Source organism: Scardinius erythrophthalmus, assembly GCF_964197995.2.
Source record: "Scardinius erythrophthalmus genome assembly, chromosome: 9".
Taxonomy (NCBI): Eukaryota; Metazoa; Chordata; class Actinopteri; order Cypriniformes; family Leuciscidae; genus Scardinius; species Scardinius erythrophthalmus.
Genome location: NC_138229.1, coordinates 31198756 through 31215889, shown reverse-complemented (window position 1 = coordinate 31215889; position 17134 = coordinate 31198756). Strand labels below are relative to the sequence as shown.

The 17134-nt window shown below is 36.2% G+C and overlaps 2 protein-coding genes across 4 annotated transcripts in view; one reads left to right on the top strand and one right to left on the bottom strand.

Moving 5' to 3' along the window:
• pigk (phosphatidylinositol glycan anchor biosynthesis, class K) overlaps window positions 1-11111 on the bottom strand; it is a 50191-nt gene extending 39080 nt beyond the window's left edge. For 2 of the 3 annotated variants that reach the window (XR_014030724.1, XR_014030725.1), the window contains exons 1-7: window positions 10936-11090; window positions 9004-9057; window positions 8059-8150; window positions 7613-7748; window positions 7186-7297; window positions 7015-7111; window positions 916-1033 (exon numbers count right to left, since the gene is read on the bottom strand). Coding sequence is in view for 1 of the 3 variants with exons in the window: in XM_081373860.1 (XP_081229986.1) it covers window positions 916-1033; window positions 7015-7111; window positions 7186-7297; window positions 7613-7748; window positions 8059-8150; window positions 9004-9057; window positions 10936-11019 (693 nt within the window). In the remaining 2 variants the exon portion in view is untranslated. Of the gene's footprint in view, window positions 1-915; window positions 1034-7014; window positions 7112-7185; window positions 7298-7612; window positions 7749-8058; window positions 8151-9003; window positions 9058-10935 lie in introns of all 3 variants that reach the window. The other variant, XM_081373860.1, reaches the window with a different exon arrangement.
• Window positions 11112-12943: 1832 nt separating this feature from the next.
• The window catches only part of ak5 (adenylate kinase 5), a 132289-nt gene continuing 128098 nt past the window's right edge, over window positions 12944-17134 (top strand). The window contains exons 1-3 of the mRNA XM_081375347.1: window positions 12944-13317; window positions 14564-14750; window positions 15118-15285. Coding sequence (XP_081231473.1) covers window positions 13258-13317; window positions 14564-14750; window positions 15118-15285 — 415 coding nt within the window. The 5' untranslated portion in view covers window positions 12944-13257. The remainder of the gene's footprint in view (window positions 13318-14563; window positions 14751-15117; window positions 15286-17134) is intronic.

Below are 17134 nucleotides of genomic sequence, written 5' to 3'. Positions count from 1 at the left end.
ACGTGAGTCTAGTTCCGGTGGAAGAGTGACCTCTGACCCGAGTCACCCGACCCTTTAAGGTTAGGTTTAGGAGTAGGCTCAAGGTTAGTACCCAGTTATTACCCAGTTAGTGTAAAATCACTGTAATACACCTCATGTACATTTGGAGCAGGACTGTAAAATAAAGTGCTATAGAAGACAAAGCAATCATTTTTCGTCAATAATTTCTTTAAAAAGATTACCATTGCTCATGTAGTTGGTCTGAGGCAAATTTTCAGACACACTACCGTTCGAAAGTTTGGAGTCAGTAAGATTTTTTTAATGTTTCTGAAAAAAGTATCTTATTCTCACCAAGTATATATTTATTTGTCCGTTTTTATTATTATTGCCATTTAAAATAACTGTTTTCTGTTTTATATTTGAATATGTAATTTAAAAACTTAATTTAATTTAAATGTAATTTAAAAAATATAATTTTGTGGAAACAGTGATGCATTTTTTTCAGGATTCTTTAATGAATACAAAGTTCAAAAGAACAGCATTTATTTGAAATTAATAGAAATTCTGTTACATCATACATGTCTTTACTGTCATTTGTGATTAATTTAACGCATCCTTGCGGTATTGAATAGGATTAATTTCGTAAAAAAAAAAAAAAAACTTTCTGTCTGACCCCAAACTTTTGAACTGTATTCGAACAAATTAAATCACAAAATGTGATCTAGCAGTTAGCACACGTTATAGGGACACACCTTGGTGCTTGTTTAAGAGGTGTATGTTTGATCCCAAACCTCATCACATCCCGAATCCCTGTGATTTCCTATCCATTTAATCCCCAAAACCCTTTCTGTCTATAATTTTCATGTAAATGTTTTTTAAAGGTCATTCAACAGCTATAACACAGCTAATTTCAGGTGTTCCTCAGGTTTGACTCACTGAGAGCGAGTCCTCTCCCACTTGACTGCTGGCCAGAGCCATGAGGTTCGGCGAGTAAAACCTCTCATACATGGAGGCTCCCTGGCACGTGTCTATGATGAACAACAACTCGTTGTACCTGCAAAGAAAGAAGTCCGTTTTAGAGCCAGGCGATTCTTAGTCGTCAGCTTTAAACCACTTTCCATGTATAATGCTGCGGTCTAATCTCATTTGTAATTAAAGCTGGTTGTGAAGTAATAAGAGCCAGATATGACCTGCAGCACTGGGCTCAAATCTGTACAACCAACACAGCACTCTCTACAAGCCGTCGCCACGGTAACCAAGAACCCAGCGCCCATTACTGCTCCATTCACAAATAAATGCATATATAATAAAAATTAGAAACCACTTCAGGCCATCTCAGATGAGCGAACACGAGATAATGAGACGGCTTGGAATGGCATGAACCTGAGATGTAATGGGGGAGCAATGAAGCACAAAAGGGGGCTTCACTAATTTATTGGATCAAGCCTGCAATTATTACACTGACAGGCACAAAACATCCTGTGCTCTATGGGAAGAGAGGAAGCTCTCATTGCACCTCACACCAGCCTACAATATTTACACAGCGCTGGAACCTAAACAGCCTATTAGAGCATTTATAACACACAATTAATATGTTAGGCAGCTGCAGCGCTTCAGCCATGTACATCAATACTGTGTGTATGAGCTGCACAATGAAGACTAGAATGCATGTTTCGTGTTGCGCTTTGATGGCACTTTGGGTTTGTTTTGGTCAATTACTGTAATTTGCTCTCAAACGCAGCATTTACACAATGATTAAGCTGAACAAGTATTTGATGATATGACTGGAAGTGTGCTTTTATACAATGGTTTAATACGCATTCAATGAACGGTTGTATTGAGTAACTTGCATTTTAGACACAGTATTGCTAATTACTTTATTTTTCCTCAACCAACAAAAATAGTTCCAAATAAAACCAAAGCAGAATCAAACATTTAGTGTCGTTACTGAATAAATCAGTGGTTATGAATGAATCAGTTGTGTGAATGCTTCAATGGACTTAATCATAAAGATAGTAAGTGGTTTTATTCCTGAATTAATCAGGAATGCAAACTAACTTGGGAGTAAAAGGTGTCAAAGATGCAAACCCCCATTTTTTAAATATATGTGACAGTGATTTTTAACATGAGGATGGGGGGGGGGGTGGGGGGCTAGATGCTAAATATTTATTTTTAAACAAAGTAAACAAAAAATATTCAATGACTTGCTCGTGAAGAATTATAAAGTCATTGCAACAATGTAACCTGCAAAGATCCACTGAATGACAACCATCACTAATGCAGACAGAGATCACGTCAGGAATGCACACGCATAGACAAGCAGAGTGCTAGAAACAGTGTTGGACTGTTACATCAGCACTCCTCGAATGCCGCTCGTATGGTGTACATTCTAGGACATCCTCAGACCTCAGTCATATATAACGAAAAGGCATCATGCCTCAGACTGAAAGGCTTCAGATCTCAGGAAAAACAACGTCAGGAGTCAAGTCTCGTACAGTTAGGCATCGCACGAAATGGCCTTAGACAAAAAGGCATCGGGCGAAACGGACTCAAGGCCCCGATATATTCACTGCAAAGTTAATTTTTGTTCTTCGCTTAGGGGTAAAACAATGTTGGAAATACCTTTGCAGCAACATACTGTTAGTGAACATCCAGACGCCGGCCACACTGCTGAGAACCACAAGCATGTGACGTCACATTGAGGCGGGGCAATTCAAAACTTTCACACTTGCTTCCACCTGACTCCGTTTTAACAGATGCCTTTACGTCTGATGCCTTTTTGTCTGAGTCCGTTTCGTCCGATGCATTTTGTCTGATGCTATTTTGTCTGAGTGTTACGGCCTAAGCCTTATGATTGTTGTATTTGTATTTAATACACTCATACCTTATGAGTGTGCATATCTACTTGAAATTTATTTATTTATTGTTAGGAGGATAACCCCTTGAGATGAAGCATCTCGTTTTCGAGGGGGTCCTCGAAACAAAGATAAAGATAATACAGCACATATACATTCACACTCACTAAAGCTCTCCCTCATCCCGCATCGCCCGCCCCACCCGGCCCACCGACTCCTTATTGAAAACAAATCCATGTATAAAACATATTGCAGTATTAAGAGGCATGACAACATTTAGCCCTTACATACACATATGTATATACATACATATATACAGTGCAATGCATAAGTTAATACACCCATGCTAAAGTTGACTAAAAAGAGGAATAAAAAATCATATTTTGGAAATTGAACTTAATGCCTTAATTTAAAAAATTAGGAAAAATCCAACCTTTTAGGACACCAATTTTCTTTGTGAATGAATAATGTATTGTAAATAAATAAATGTTCTTCCTTAAAATACATGGTGCATAAGTGTGTACACCCCTATGTTAAATTCCCATAGAGGCAGGCAGATTTTTATTTTTAAGTATTTTGTTTTTATTAATTTTTAGGATACTATGCATCCTGATAAAGTTCCCTTGGCCTTTGGAATTACAATGGCCCCACATCATCACATAGCCTTCACCATACCTAGAGATTGGCATGGGGTACTTTCCATAAGATCATCTCTCAATGCAAATCAAACTAGCTTTTAGGCTAACTGAAATAAAACCATGCCAATCTCTAGGTATGGTGAATGCTATGTGATGATGTGGGGCTATTTTAATTCCAAAGGCCAAGGGAACTTTATCAGGATGCATAGTATCCTAAAAATTAATAAAAAAAAATACTTAAAAATAAAAATCTGCCTGCCTCTATGGGAATTTAACATAGGGGTGTACACACTTATGCACCATGTATTTTAAGGAAGAACATTTATTTATTTACGATACCTTATTCATTCACAAAGAAAATTGGTGTCCTAAAAGGTTGGATTTTTCCTAATTTTTTAAACTAAGGCGTTAAGTTCAATTTCCAAAATATGATTTTTTATTCCTCTTTTTAGTCAACTTTATCATGGGTGTACTTATGCATTGCACTGTACATACATAGACTAGTATACATACGCACACCTACACCCATACAAAAAGTATCCTGCATATTTAGGTATATAAAACAAAAGTCCAGTCACACATGAGGAAAACATTTACAGCAACAGTTTGCTTGCAAGTAAGTAAAGAGCGATATTTTGAAGGAACACGAGGAAGTGACAGATCTTAGAGACTCAGGCAGGCTATTCCAGTCTGAAGGGGCTTTAAATTTAAAGGCACGTCTACCACTCTCTTTGAATATGTTTGGCACAGTGAAGGAGGGATATTCAGTGTGTCTCAATCTATAGCTGGGTCTATATGGAATTAAATATTCCTTCAGGTAAGGAGGATAATCATAATACACACATTTAGCCTATCTGTTTCTGTGCTCTGATTAGTTTCTTTCTCTTCTGAGCGTTAGGCTCCGCCCCTGCGCACCTGTGCCCCATTGCTCTAATGGCTCCTGCTGAGTATATAAGAAGAGTGTGAAACAGAATGAGGCACGCAGCGGTGAATCCCGGCCAGCCGTTGAAGACAAGTTGTGTTCTAATTGATGTTTTGTTGATCTATTTGTTAGTCTCTGTTAAGTGTATTTTGATTTTAGTATAGTTTAAGTGTTATTTTCATCTGTTGAGAGTTGTTGAATGAGATATGTGGGTTTGTGCATTCGTTAATTAGCCTTATAATAAATGTTTAAAGTGCACTTTGCTTCACGTGTCCTTTTATGTTGCTTACCCCTTTTATGTAACATTTCTTCCGATGCATTTTGTCTGAGCCCGTTTTGCCAGATGCCTTTATGTCTGATGCCATTTTGTCTAAATCCGTTTTGTCCGATGCATTTTGTCTGAGCCCGTTTCGTCTGATGCCTTTAAGTCTGATGCCATTTTGTCTGAGTCCGTTTCGTCTGATGCATTTTGTCCAATGCATTTTGTCTGAGTCCGTTTCGTCCGATGCATTTTGTCTGAGCCCGTTTCGTCTGATGCCATTTTGTCTGAGTCCGTTTCGTCTGATGCATTTTGTCTGAGCCCGTTTCGTCTGATGCCTTTATGTCTGATGCCATTTTGTCTGAGTCCGTTTCGTCTGATGCATTTTGTCTGAGCCCGTTTCGTCTGATGCCTTTATGTCTGATGCCATTTTGTCTGAGTCCGTTTCGTCTGATGCATTTTGTCTGAGCCCGTTTCGTCTGATGCCTTTATGTCTGATGCCATTTTGTCTGATGCCTTTAAGTCTGATGCCATTTTGTCTGAGTCCGTTTCGTCTGATGCATTTTGTCCAATGCATTTTGTCTGAGTCCGTTTCGTCCGATGCATTTTGTCTGAGCCCGTTTCGTCTGATGCCATTTTGTCTGAGTCCGTTTCGTCTGATGCATTTTGTCTGAGCCCGTTTCGTCCGATGCCTTTATGTCTGATGCCATTTTGTCTGAGTCCGTTTCGTCTGATGCATTTTGTCTGAGCCCGTTTCGTCTGATGCATTTTGTCTGAGCCCGTTTCGTCTGATGCCATTTTGTCTGAGTCCGTTTCGTCTGATGCATTTTGTCCAATGCATTTTGTCTGAGTCCGTTTCGTCCGATGCATTTTGTCTGAGCCCGTTTCGTCTGATGCCATTTTGTCTGAGTCCGTTTCGTCTGATGCCATTTTGTCTGAGCCCGTTTCGTCTGATGCCTTTGTCTGATGCCATTTTGTCTGAGTCCGTTTCGTCTGATGCATTTTGTCTGAGCCCGTTTCGTCTGATGCCTTTATGTCTGATGCCATTTTGCCTGAGTCCGTTTCGTCTGAGTCCGTTTCGTCTGATGCATTTTGTCTGAGTCCGTTTCGTCTGATGCATTTTGTCTGATGCATTTTGTCTGAGCCCGTTTCGTCTGATGCCTTTAAGTCTGATGCCATTTTGTCTGAGTCCGTTTCGTCTGATGCATTTTGTCCAATGCATTTTGTCTGAGCCCGTTTCGTCTGATGCCATTTTGTCTGAGTCCGTTTCGTCTGATGCCATTTTGTCTGAGTCCGTTTCGTCTGATGCATTTTGTCTGAGCCCGTTTCGTCTGATGCCTTTATGTCTGATGCCATTTTGTCTGAGTCCGTTTCGTCTGAGTCCGTTTCGTCTGATGCATTTTGTCTGAGCCCGTTTCGTCTGATGCCTTTATGTCTGATGCCATTTTGTCTGAGTCCGTTTCGTCTGATGCATTTTGTCTGAGCCCGTTTCGTCTGATGCCTTTATGTCTGATGCCATTTTGTCTGAGTCCGTTTCATCTGAGTCCGTTTCGTCTGATGCATTTTGTCTGAGTCCGTTTCGTCTGATGCATTTTGTCTGATGCATTTTGTCTGAGCCCGTTTCGTCTGATGCCTTTATGTCTGATGCCATTTTGTCTGAGTCTGTTTCGTCTGATGCATTTTGTCCAATGCATTTTGTCTGAGTCCGTTTCGTCCGATGCATTTTGTCTGAGTCCGTTTCGTCCGATGCATTTTGTCTGATGCCATTTTGTCAGAAGCTGTTTCGTCCGATGCATTTATAGGCTGTTTCGTCTGATGCCTAATTGTACGAAACCTGACACTGACGTTGTTTTTCCAGAGACCTGAAGCCTTTCAGTCTGAGGCGCGATGCTATTTCGTCCAATGGCTGAAGCCTTTTAGTCTGAGGCATGATGCCTTTTCATCATATGACTGAGGTCTGAGGATGTCATAGAATGTACACGTACACTCGGCTAATCAAATTCAAAGACTGGAACTAACTGTAGTATTTTAGCGTATTGGTGTTGGTGGTTGTAATTTGTTCATTTGTCTTACTAATTTAGTTTCAATGCACATTTAATCCAAATAATTTTTTCAAACACTCATTGTAGTGGCAGTGTCCCTGGAACAACCTAGTGGCTCAATTAAGGGCATAACAGTGATATCATGGATCCATAGTGGGATTCAAACCTATAACCTATCAATTATCAGCCAAGATCTTTCACCACGAGCCAACACCATGCCTGACCACGTCAATGAAATTGTGTGTGGTAAAAACAGAGTATATAATGATGAAATCATGCCAAATATATGAGAGTTACTGCATTTCCACTGTATAATTACCTCCTCTTTTGCCACATCTGCTCAAATGCATCAGCCAGCTCCATGTTGCTGATTTCCTCAGAGTCCTGGAACTTCAGGAAGCCGTTTCCACCATGACCTGTGAAAAAGGAGGGTCACAGATTCAGGAAAAAGAAGGAATATAAAAAAACAGCCAGCAATGACAGGTCTGACCTGTCAGGTAGATAAGAATGTTGCTGCGGTCGTCTGATAGCAGACGTTTGGATCGAGGGGTGCTGGTGGGGAGACGGCCTGTCAGGACTCGCAGAAAGTTCTCTACTGTGACCTGCAAAACAAAAATAAATGCCTTTAAACTAAGAAATAACTGTCACAAAAGGCAAGCGATATGGATTTTACAGTGACAGTGCAGATCATATATTGTTATGGCAGACCGGTGACAAGTCAATATCAATAAGTGAATCATTCGCTCAACTGATTAACTCAAAAACACTTGTGTGTTTCTCAGAAATGTGCAATGGTTTATTCTACTTTGACTTTGTTTAGAACTATTTTCATTAAACATTTTTATGTGCTGAAACAGCTAGCAGAACTTTTGAAGACAAGCTTTCAAAATCCAATATTAAAGCAAGAGCAGCTTCACCTCATATCCGCGGTAATCCACCTCCACATCGTCTCCATACACATTGAGCTCCATGTTCTTATGACTGAACACAGTGGCTGGTTTGGGGTTTCTATAGTTACAGGCCATATCATCGGCTAGCATCAGCACAATGTGACTGGGAAAGCAGAGCAAACACATCTAATCAGAGCGGACAGGAAGACTTTTACAGCGGCTAGAGACACAAATATCACTGCCTCAATGTGACAAAAGGGCAAACATGCAGCTATCTCTGGACAACACAAAATTAAGCAATGGAACAGTAGGTAAAGGTCAATTTAAATAATGTGTCACAATAATGAGGATGCCAGAAGGGAAAAATAGTTGATATACAATGGATTGGTCGAACTAGGCCAGTTTACGTTTTTTTAATTGTGTCCAGATAAGACGCTTTACAGCCTAATTGAAGTAAATGACCTGAAGTTTACCTGTCTGGAATGCCCAGTCTCTTTACGCTCCTGTATACTGACAGCGTGTTCGCCACATGCCGATAATTAAACCAGAATCTAGATGTGCAGACCTAGACATATAAGCATGATTAGAAGACGAAGCAGCAATTACGAAAGCATGTTGTGAAGTTGTAACTCTAAATAAATACAATGTCAAATAATCTTTTATACCTGTAAATTACCCTTTTTTTGTCTTCCCTATTATGTGCTCTTATTTATTCATACCCTTTAATGCTAACGGGCAGTGAATTCCTGTGTTAACTATGACCAATATTTCACAAAACCTATAAGAGCAGCCTAAAACAATGGTTAAACAGCATTAACCAATAATGTAATAAACCAGTTTTCATAAATATACTGTATATAATTTCAATGTATGTTTATTTCAGTTTTAGTAATCTTATTACTTTAAACTTCAATTTAAACTTATTTAAATTAGTTAGGCCTAAATGTATAGGCTATTTAATTTATTTTCAGCTTTATTTTAATTACATTAAAAACAAATTTGATTAGTTTAAGTTAACAATAATTGACTACACAATTTATGACTAACAATTTTAATTCCCCCTTTTTTTCTTAGAAGAGCTAGGGTTCCCACTGTCTTGATGGGTACCTCATGTACCCCACCTGGATATATGAGGAGTCTGATTTTAAAATTAAAAAATTGAAATGTAAATTAATACAATTATGTAAATTTGATGGGCATGTTTATACATTTTATGAATAACCTACTTTACTAGCCAAGTTCTAAAATATTTTATAATTTTGAATAAAAAAAAAAGCCTTTTTAAAAGTGTTTAACTTTCCATATACAGTAAATCACGAACAAATGGAAAAGTCATGAGGCCTTTGAATAGGCTATTGTAGCCTATTTATGAATTTATTCATTAAGAATCATTCTAAATTCTCAAAAGTCAAACTTACCAGGACTGCCCAGTTGTTGGTGTGGCCACTGCTGAAAAACTGTCCAGCTTTTGTCTAAACAACATTCAGAAAATAAAATTATTACACAATTAATAGTGTACAGATGAGCAAGACTCTAAGACATTAAGTACATTTGAAATATTTGATTTCAATTCACTTTATTTGTATTTGTATGTTTGTACATGTATGTACTGTGTCTCCTTAATGCAGACTAATAGCTTGCATTATTCATTTAATCAATCTGTAAAAAATGTGAAAATTTTTCTTTCAGGTAAATACAAGGAGAAAAGCAAAGCAAATTAAGGCCATAAGTAGAGACTGTGTCCTTTTTAGCCACGTCTTGACTTTGAATGCTGGCTGTATCAGAAGGTCATGTGACGTAAAACATCATATAGGCTACAGGTTTTTAACTGGAGAAGCTTTAAAACGAGTTAAAACTAAAACTAGCATAATAGTCATCGCTTTATATATTAATAAAACAAAAAAACAAGTGGGATAGAATTTAAATATAGCAAAATCCTTGTCAAAAGAAGTAGCCTATACTTAAGCATACTTTTTCTGTTTTTGTTTTTAAGAGGGCTTATTATGGAAATAATATACTTTAAAACAACATACTTAAGTGCAAACTGAGTGTAATGTTTTCAGACAATTAAATGCATGTTATTTACAATTAAATGAAACTGTATTATAGATTAAATTTATAATAAATGCAATTAATTTGAGTGCTTTTGTTTTACCCACTTAAGTATGGCTTAATCTTAATATATAATTTCATTATAAGTTCGGTTGCCTTTGAAATATGGTTAAAGTGTATTATCGAATCAAATAACACTCTACATTTAAAGTTATAGTCAAGTACTTTACATGTTCATTATTATTTTAGTAAACACATCCAAATAAAAAGCATTAAAAAAACATTATTAAAACGTGGTGATTTAAAATCTACTGTCTGTGTGTGAAGCAAACATTTTTCTTGAAATGTTTCTTTTTAAAAGTTGTAGTTAAGAGTGTTAAGAAACAGTCGTACAGTTTTTAACAATATGCTTTAAAGATTTGAAGTACAATACACATGCATATTCGATACAGAATAATAAAGCAGCGCACTTCTTTTTCACCAGAGAACCCCATTTAAGCATGTCACAAAAAGATGTTAGGTTTAAAATAAGCCCACTGAATCTACAGTAAAAAAAAATGGTATTGTTTGACATTTAGATTGTGAATATATTTGATATTGTGGCCATTTTTGTGTGAAATTGATGCACTTGTGTGGATGTGGATGGGTAGGCTCTATGAACACGTCAAGTGCAATGTAAGAAAGAACTGAAATATTACATTTGAAGATGACAAGATATGTTGTCTTGCAGAGAGAATTACAACACTGTCAACTCAATATATTGGAATGAATTATGTTTGACAACCATTTCTGAACAACATGCATGATATTTTACATTTGTTCATTCAAAATGCTTTACAAAAGTGTGCCTGAGATGACAAAGAAACACAGACAAGTCTATGCGTTGTTGTCATCTTAACAGAAAACTGTGAGCCAAAACAATGACATAAATAGTTGACTGATTAAACAAATCCAAATGCCCACAGAGATGTGTTGTTTACAACAAACTGGTCATCATAATGTAGCTTAACTCCCAGGCTGTGTTTCAAAACCTAGAGAGCTAACGTTAACTGTTACCTAGACAGTACTGTATGTTTGGGCATCATAAGCACGCTCTCATATCAACTGAACTCAGTGTGTGTGTGTGTGTGTGTGTGTGTGTGTGTGTGTGTGTGTATGTGTGTGTACCAAATCAGCAATAAGACTGTTAAAAGAGAAACCTTAATGCTGAGCTGAGAACATTACTACTGAAAGCTTTACTGCCAGTTCAATGCATCTAAGAGAAACGCTTTTTAACAGCTATTAATAAAGACGCTTACCTCAACATGATTACTGTATACATATGGTATGAAAACAAGCAATTGAATACATGCACATATTGCCATTAAATTGTAATAATCCATTTTAGTTCGTCACCGGTTTAGTGACAGGCTAAATTTGTAACGGCAACCAGGAAGCGCTTCACTTCCGGTTTGATTAAAAGTCCCATTTTCCCGAAATAAAAGTCATTCCTCTGCTCATATATTTAGAAGCAGATGCATATGAATTTATGATTATGCATTACGTTTTATTAATGACGATAGAAATAATAAATATTCTGAATATTAATGCATATATAGTATATTCAGTGATAAACCATTACTTTTGATAAAAACAGATAACGGTGCATGCTAATTGGTCAACACAGCATTCCAGTCATGTAAAAATGATATAGTAACAGCTCTTACTTAAACTTAGGTTTGGCTTGTTCACCATGTCACTGTGCAGTTATCATAACAATTGTTATTTTTTTTTTTAAATAAAATAGCAAATATCTATTTGCAAAATATTGTTTTGTATCTGTGGTTGGCTATAGCCTATAGTTATTTGGACTCAATAGGCCTAAGAGACCGACACATAGGACTTTTGCCCATGCTTTTGTCCCATGTCCCATAAATTTAAGCAACGTCCCTGGTCTTGTTTAATGTAAATAGCATACAAATTATCAACCAAATATAGTGTGCAAGCATCAAGCAAAAATGGGGCATTGAAAAATGTTTATACCATACTCATTTTTCATTTAATTTTTTTTTTCACAATTTACCCACAATTAGCTAACTGCTTTTAAGAGCATTGCAACAAGGATTATACAACAGATTAAACATGTCATCTCATCTCATCTCACATGATGGATGCTTGAGAATTGCACCTTGCACAATTTACACAATACTATATTTATAGGACCTGTTTATCATAATAAACACTGACCTAGAAATAAACACTGACGATGGATTAAGTGAGATTGTAGGACAGATGGAGGCTAAAAATGTCAAAATCCATCATGGAACATTTGGTGCCTGTGTGACACTTACTGTGAAAATTATGTCAGAGTGTAATATAATGTAGTCCCATTGATGAAATATGAAACACACCAACATGAGAATCATTAAATTCATTGTTGACCCCTGCAAAGGACATGTTTTGTTGATATGACATAATTGTGCATGCCATTGAATTCAGGACAATTATTTATCTTTATCTATTTATCTTTTTCAATTATCTATGAAGTTATTCATTAAGAAATTATTCTGTCAAAAATTATATATATATATATATATATATATATATATATATATATATATATATATATATATATATATATATATATATAGGCTATATATATATTTATATATATACATACATACATACATACATATAGCCTACATACACACACATATATATATATATATATATATATATATATATATATATATATATATATATATATATATATATATATATATATAAGCAGAAATTATCTATAAAGCCAAATTAAAGCGGGTCTGATGTTACTAACACGCACAAAATATTGCTGTAATGTGAAAAAAATACCATCAATCAGGAAATTATATCATATAAATAAGAACATCCCCCTCATGACGATGGCGATGAATGTATACACACACACACACACACACACACACACACACACACACACACACACACACACATAACGTTTTTAAATAAAAAAAATATATTATTTATATTTTATTGAAATAGATAATATGACATATTGTGGATTGGATAAATGTTAAAATATTGTACACAACATATATTATGTAAAATATTAATGATCAAACCATTAATTATTAATTAAAGCAACATATTAAAAATATATAGCCTAGGCATATGCTTGAAAACGTTTTGCAAACATTGTGTGCCCACACAATTCAAGATGTATTCAAACTACATTTATGGTTTAAATAATGTAAATAGACCCACCGAAACTTTTCAAGTGTGTGTTTTATTTTTTCTCTGGCTAACATGCTCCAGTTTCTGCTGTGAGACGCGTATCAGTCGCCAGGACGCGCGCATCAGCTGGCCGAACACGAGTCTCTCTCTCTCTCCAGCGGCGCGCAGGTGTATCGCGTTGTGTCGGCGGATTCAAACACTGAAGTGAGACACTAAGAGAAGAGGTTAGATCAAGCATGTAACATGCACAAAGATTTACTGAGAGCGAAGCTGTCTTTGTCCACCTAGTTTAGTCGGAACTTGGAGGATGCTTTAAGATCGCAACGACATCACGGATTCGTGAACCTGCAACATTCTACATTCTACACTCAACTCAACGGCATCGATACTATAGTTCTCCCGAAACAGACATGAACACCAACGACGCGAAGGAATACCTCTCCAGTAGAGAGATACCTCAGCTGTTTGAGGTGAGCTTTTGTGTTTCAACTTTTTTTTTTTTTTTTTTTTTTTGAGGTGAAACCTAAAGATTTTCCACATCATAGCCGTTACAAATGAAAAATAATAACACGAAGAAGTTAATAGCATCTGGATGTCTAACTGCAAAAGCGTATGCCTGTATTGTTGATTCATTATTAAAAGGGTCATTATAAAGTTGATGATTTATAATTAAAAGGTATATGGTTGATTTAAAGGTATGTGAAGGCTTTGCATGCTGTAAATAATGTAAGCCGACTGAGTTGCTGAGTGTTGCATTAGATTAGGTTATATCAGTTAGAGAGGGTTATTTACGCCCTTTAGTGAGTTTGCGTTTTTACGCACAAAGCTGCCGATCGTGTCGTTGTTTATTATGGTATTCGTGCTGTCAGAAGCGCGCACATTATCAAAGTCAAGTCTTATAGAAAATAACAGGCTTGTTTTGTAACTGTTAATAATTTTACAGTGACCAATTATTATTTTACTATTGTTATGAAAACAGTAGGATAATACGATTAGTGCTTATTTATGTGCTTTTGCTTAGAGAGTTTGTTTACAATATCCTGGCCATATGATGCGCATGATGATGATGATTTGCATAAGGGTATATTTAGCATATATCAAATGCATAGGAAGATGTATATTTAAGGAGCTGTCACTCTTTACAATTTCTTCTTCAACATTTTAATTTTTATTTTTTTTGCATTCTCTAGTTTATTTTAAATGCTCATGTGGTGTAACAAATTATTTTTTTTATTAGTTTGTTTAAATGTTCCATAGTTGCTAATGGGGTCATACAATTGTCATGCATTATAGTTTTAAAAGAATAAATAATATGTTGTTAAAGTCATTTAAAAAGGTGTAACACTGCAACTAACTGTTACTGTACTCATTACATACATGTACGTACGTACGTACGTACGTACGTACGTATGTATACACACGTATATGTGTCTGTCTGTGTGTATACACGTACGTACGTACATACGTATGTACGTATGTACGTACGTACGTACATACATACATACATACATATATATATATATATATCTTTGTATGTATCTTTATGTTTTTTACATTTTTTTTATTATAATATCAAATTGACTGCAGTATCCCTTAGTATGTATATGGAAAACTGGATTAGAACATAATAAAAAAAAAAACGCATGCTACCGGTATTTACAATGGTAATTATGGATAAACACAGTACGACTCCCTGATCTGTCACCGATTTCCCAGAGTCTGCTGACGGGTCTGATGTACTACCGACCAGATGACCCTCTGGACTATCTAGAGACCTGCCTTAAGAAGGTGAAGGAGATCGGTGGGACTGACAAAGTTCGGTGGGACACGTTCGTCGGGCAGGAGAAGAAGTCGTTACCGCCTCTCAATGGTGGGCAGTCACGCCGATCTTTTTTCCGGAACGGTGAGTAGGAGGTGTTGTCATCAGCCGACGCAACTCTAAATTGTAGGCGATGCTGAAATTCATGCAAACTAGAACTGGCCACAAACTGCTGTGTTGTTGGGTCTTGCACAGCAGGCCTGTTATTCATTATTTGGATGCTGTTAGAGCATGGCAAACATTGGTAGGGGTTTTCCTGTCTTTGTGCTGGACAACATTGTTCTACCCACCTCGGGGCAATGAAAAAAGGCAAATGAATGCAAAGTACCTCTACAGTAAAACATGTTCTCTAATGATAGACTTTCAGTGGGCTTTCCTCTGAACCTTTTGCATTGCATTGCTGAGGACTTCAGAAGCTCTCATGACTAACTATTTGCATTCTTCCACGCAGTTCTCCCGGACAGCCCCAACTTCCCCTATCGGAGGTACGAGCGCCTCCCACCCATCAACCAGTTTTCCATAGAGAGTGACTCAGACTTGTCTGAGACAGCGGAGCTCATAGAGGAATATGAAGTGTTTGACCCATCTAGACCCAGACCCAAAGTCATCCTTATTATAGGTAAGACCAAAGACTGGCTATACTTCATCACTGATAACAAGCCGATGGAGAGAAACAGGCATTGTGTCTGTGTATGTGCACTTGAAATTCCTGTCGGGATTTCTATAAAAACACACTACCATTCAAAATGTTGGGTTTCTTTGAAATAAAATAATATATTTTTTTCAGCAAGGGTTCATTAAATTGATCAAATGTGACAGTAAGGACATGTTACAAAAAGATTTCTATTTCAAATCAATGCTTTTATTTTTTAACTTTTCATTCAGGAATACTAGTTTTCAGAAAACTATTAAGCGACACAACTGTTATCAGCAATAATAACTGTTTCTTGAGCACTAAATCAGCATATTAAAATAATTTGTGAAGGATTATGTGACACTGAAGACTGGAGTAATGATGCTGAAAATTCAGCTTTACCATCACAGGAATAATATCAATATTATTATATAGTAATAATATTTCCCACAATATAACTGTTTTACTGTATATTTGATCAAATAAATGCAGCTTTGGTGAGCATAAGAGACTTAGCATGAAAATATTCTTTGAATGATGAATCTAACCTTTTGAACAGTAGTCTGTGTAATAATGTCTATTATTCATTAAAACAAGAGTTTTTAACTTAACCGATTATGGGTGACATCAAAAGAAAATGACCAAAAAGAAAAAAAAACACATTTCCAGTAGGCATTGATAAAGATAATTTGCTTTGAATATAAGCATCTAAATAAATTGTCTATTGAATTTCTAATATCGGCTCATATAGAATATTTAATTATGCCTATTTATCACCTAGTCTATTTTTGCATTAATATTACCTTTGCCATCGTCTACTGTTCGCTTAAAGTTACTTTAAATAAAGTTAGATGAAGATACATTTAAATAAATTTAGAAAATTACCATTGAAATTACCCATTAACAAATAGTTAGGTGATATGATTTTTAACATTTTAGGTTAAAATATCTGTATAAGGAAACATTTATATTGTAGGACCTGTTTTCACCATTTTAATCATATCCATTTTTCATACTGTACATTATGTTGTGATGCCTAAATAGTTCAAATGTTTTTTTTTATTAATTTGAACAAAATAATATTTGAATATTGCCTATAAAATAATTATCAGCTTATTTGTATTGGTGTCACTGTTAGGTCCACAAAGAAGATTAGGGAGAAGGTTAGCATGCAAATAAAATAACTTTAAAAAAAAGTAAGGGATGCACGATATATCGGCCACCATATCATTATCAGCCGATATATGATCCTTTTTAATGTTATCGGCCCGATAAGAAAATTTGGCCGATATACAGTGAGGAAAATAAGTATTTGAACACCCTGCTATTTTGCAAGTTCTCCCACTTGGAAATCATGGCGGGGCCTGAAATTGTCATCGTAGGTGCATGTCCACTATGAGAGACATAATCTAAAAAAAAAAATCCAGAAATCACAATATATGATTTTTTTACTATTTATTTGTATGATACAGCTGCAAATAAGTATTTGAACACCTGTCTATCAGCTAGAATTCTGACCCTCAAAGACCTGTTAGTCTGCCTTTAAAATGTCCACCTCCACTCCATTTATTATCCTAAATTAGATGCACCTGTTTGAGAAATCAGCCCAGAACTACACGGGAGGAGCTGGTCAATGACCTGAAAAGAGCTGGGACCACCGTTTCCAAGGTTACTGTTGGTAATACACTAAGACGTCATGGTTTGAAATCATGCATGGCACGGAAGGTTCCCCTGCTTAAACCAGCACATGTCAAGGCCCGTCTTAAGTTTGCCAATGACCATTTGGATGATCCAGAGGAGTCATGGGAGAAAGTCATGTGGTCAGATGAGACCA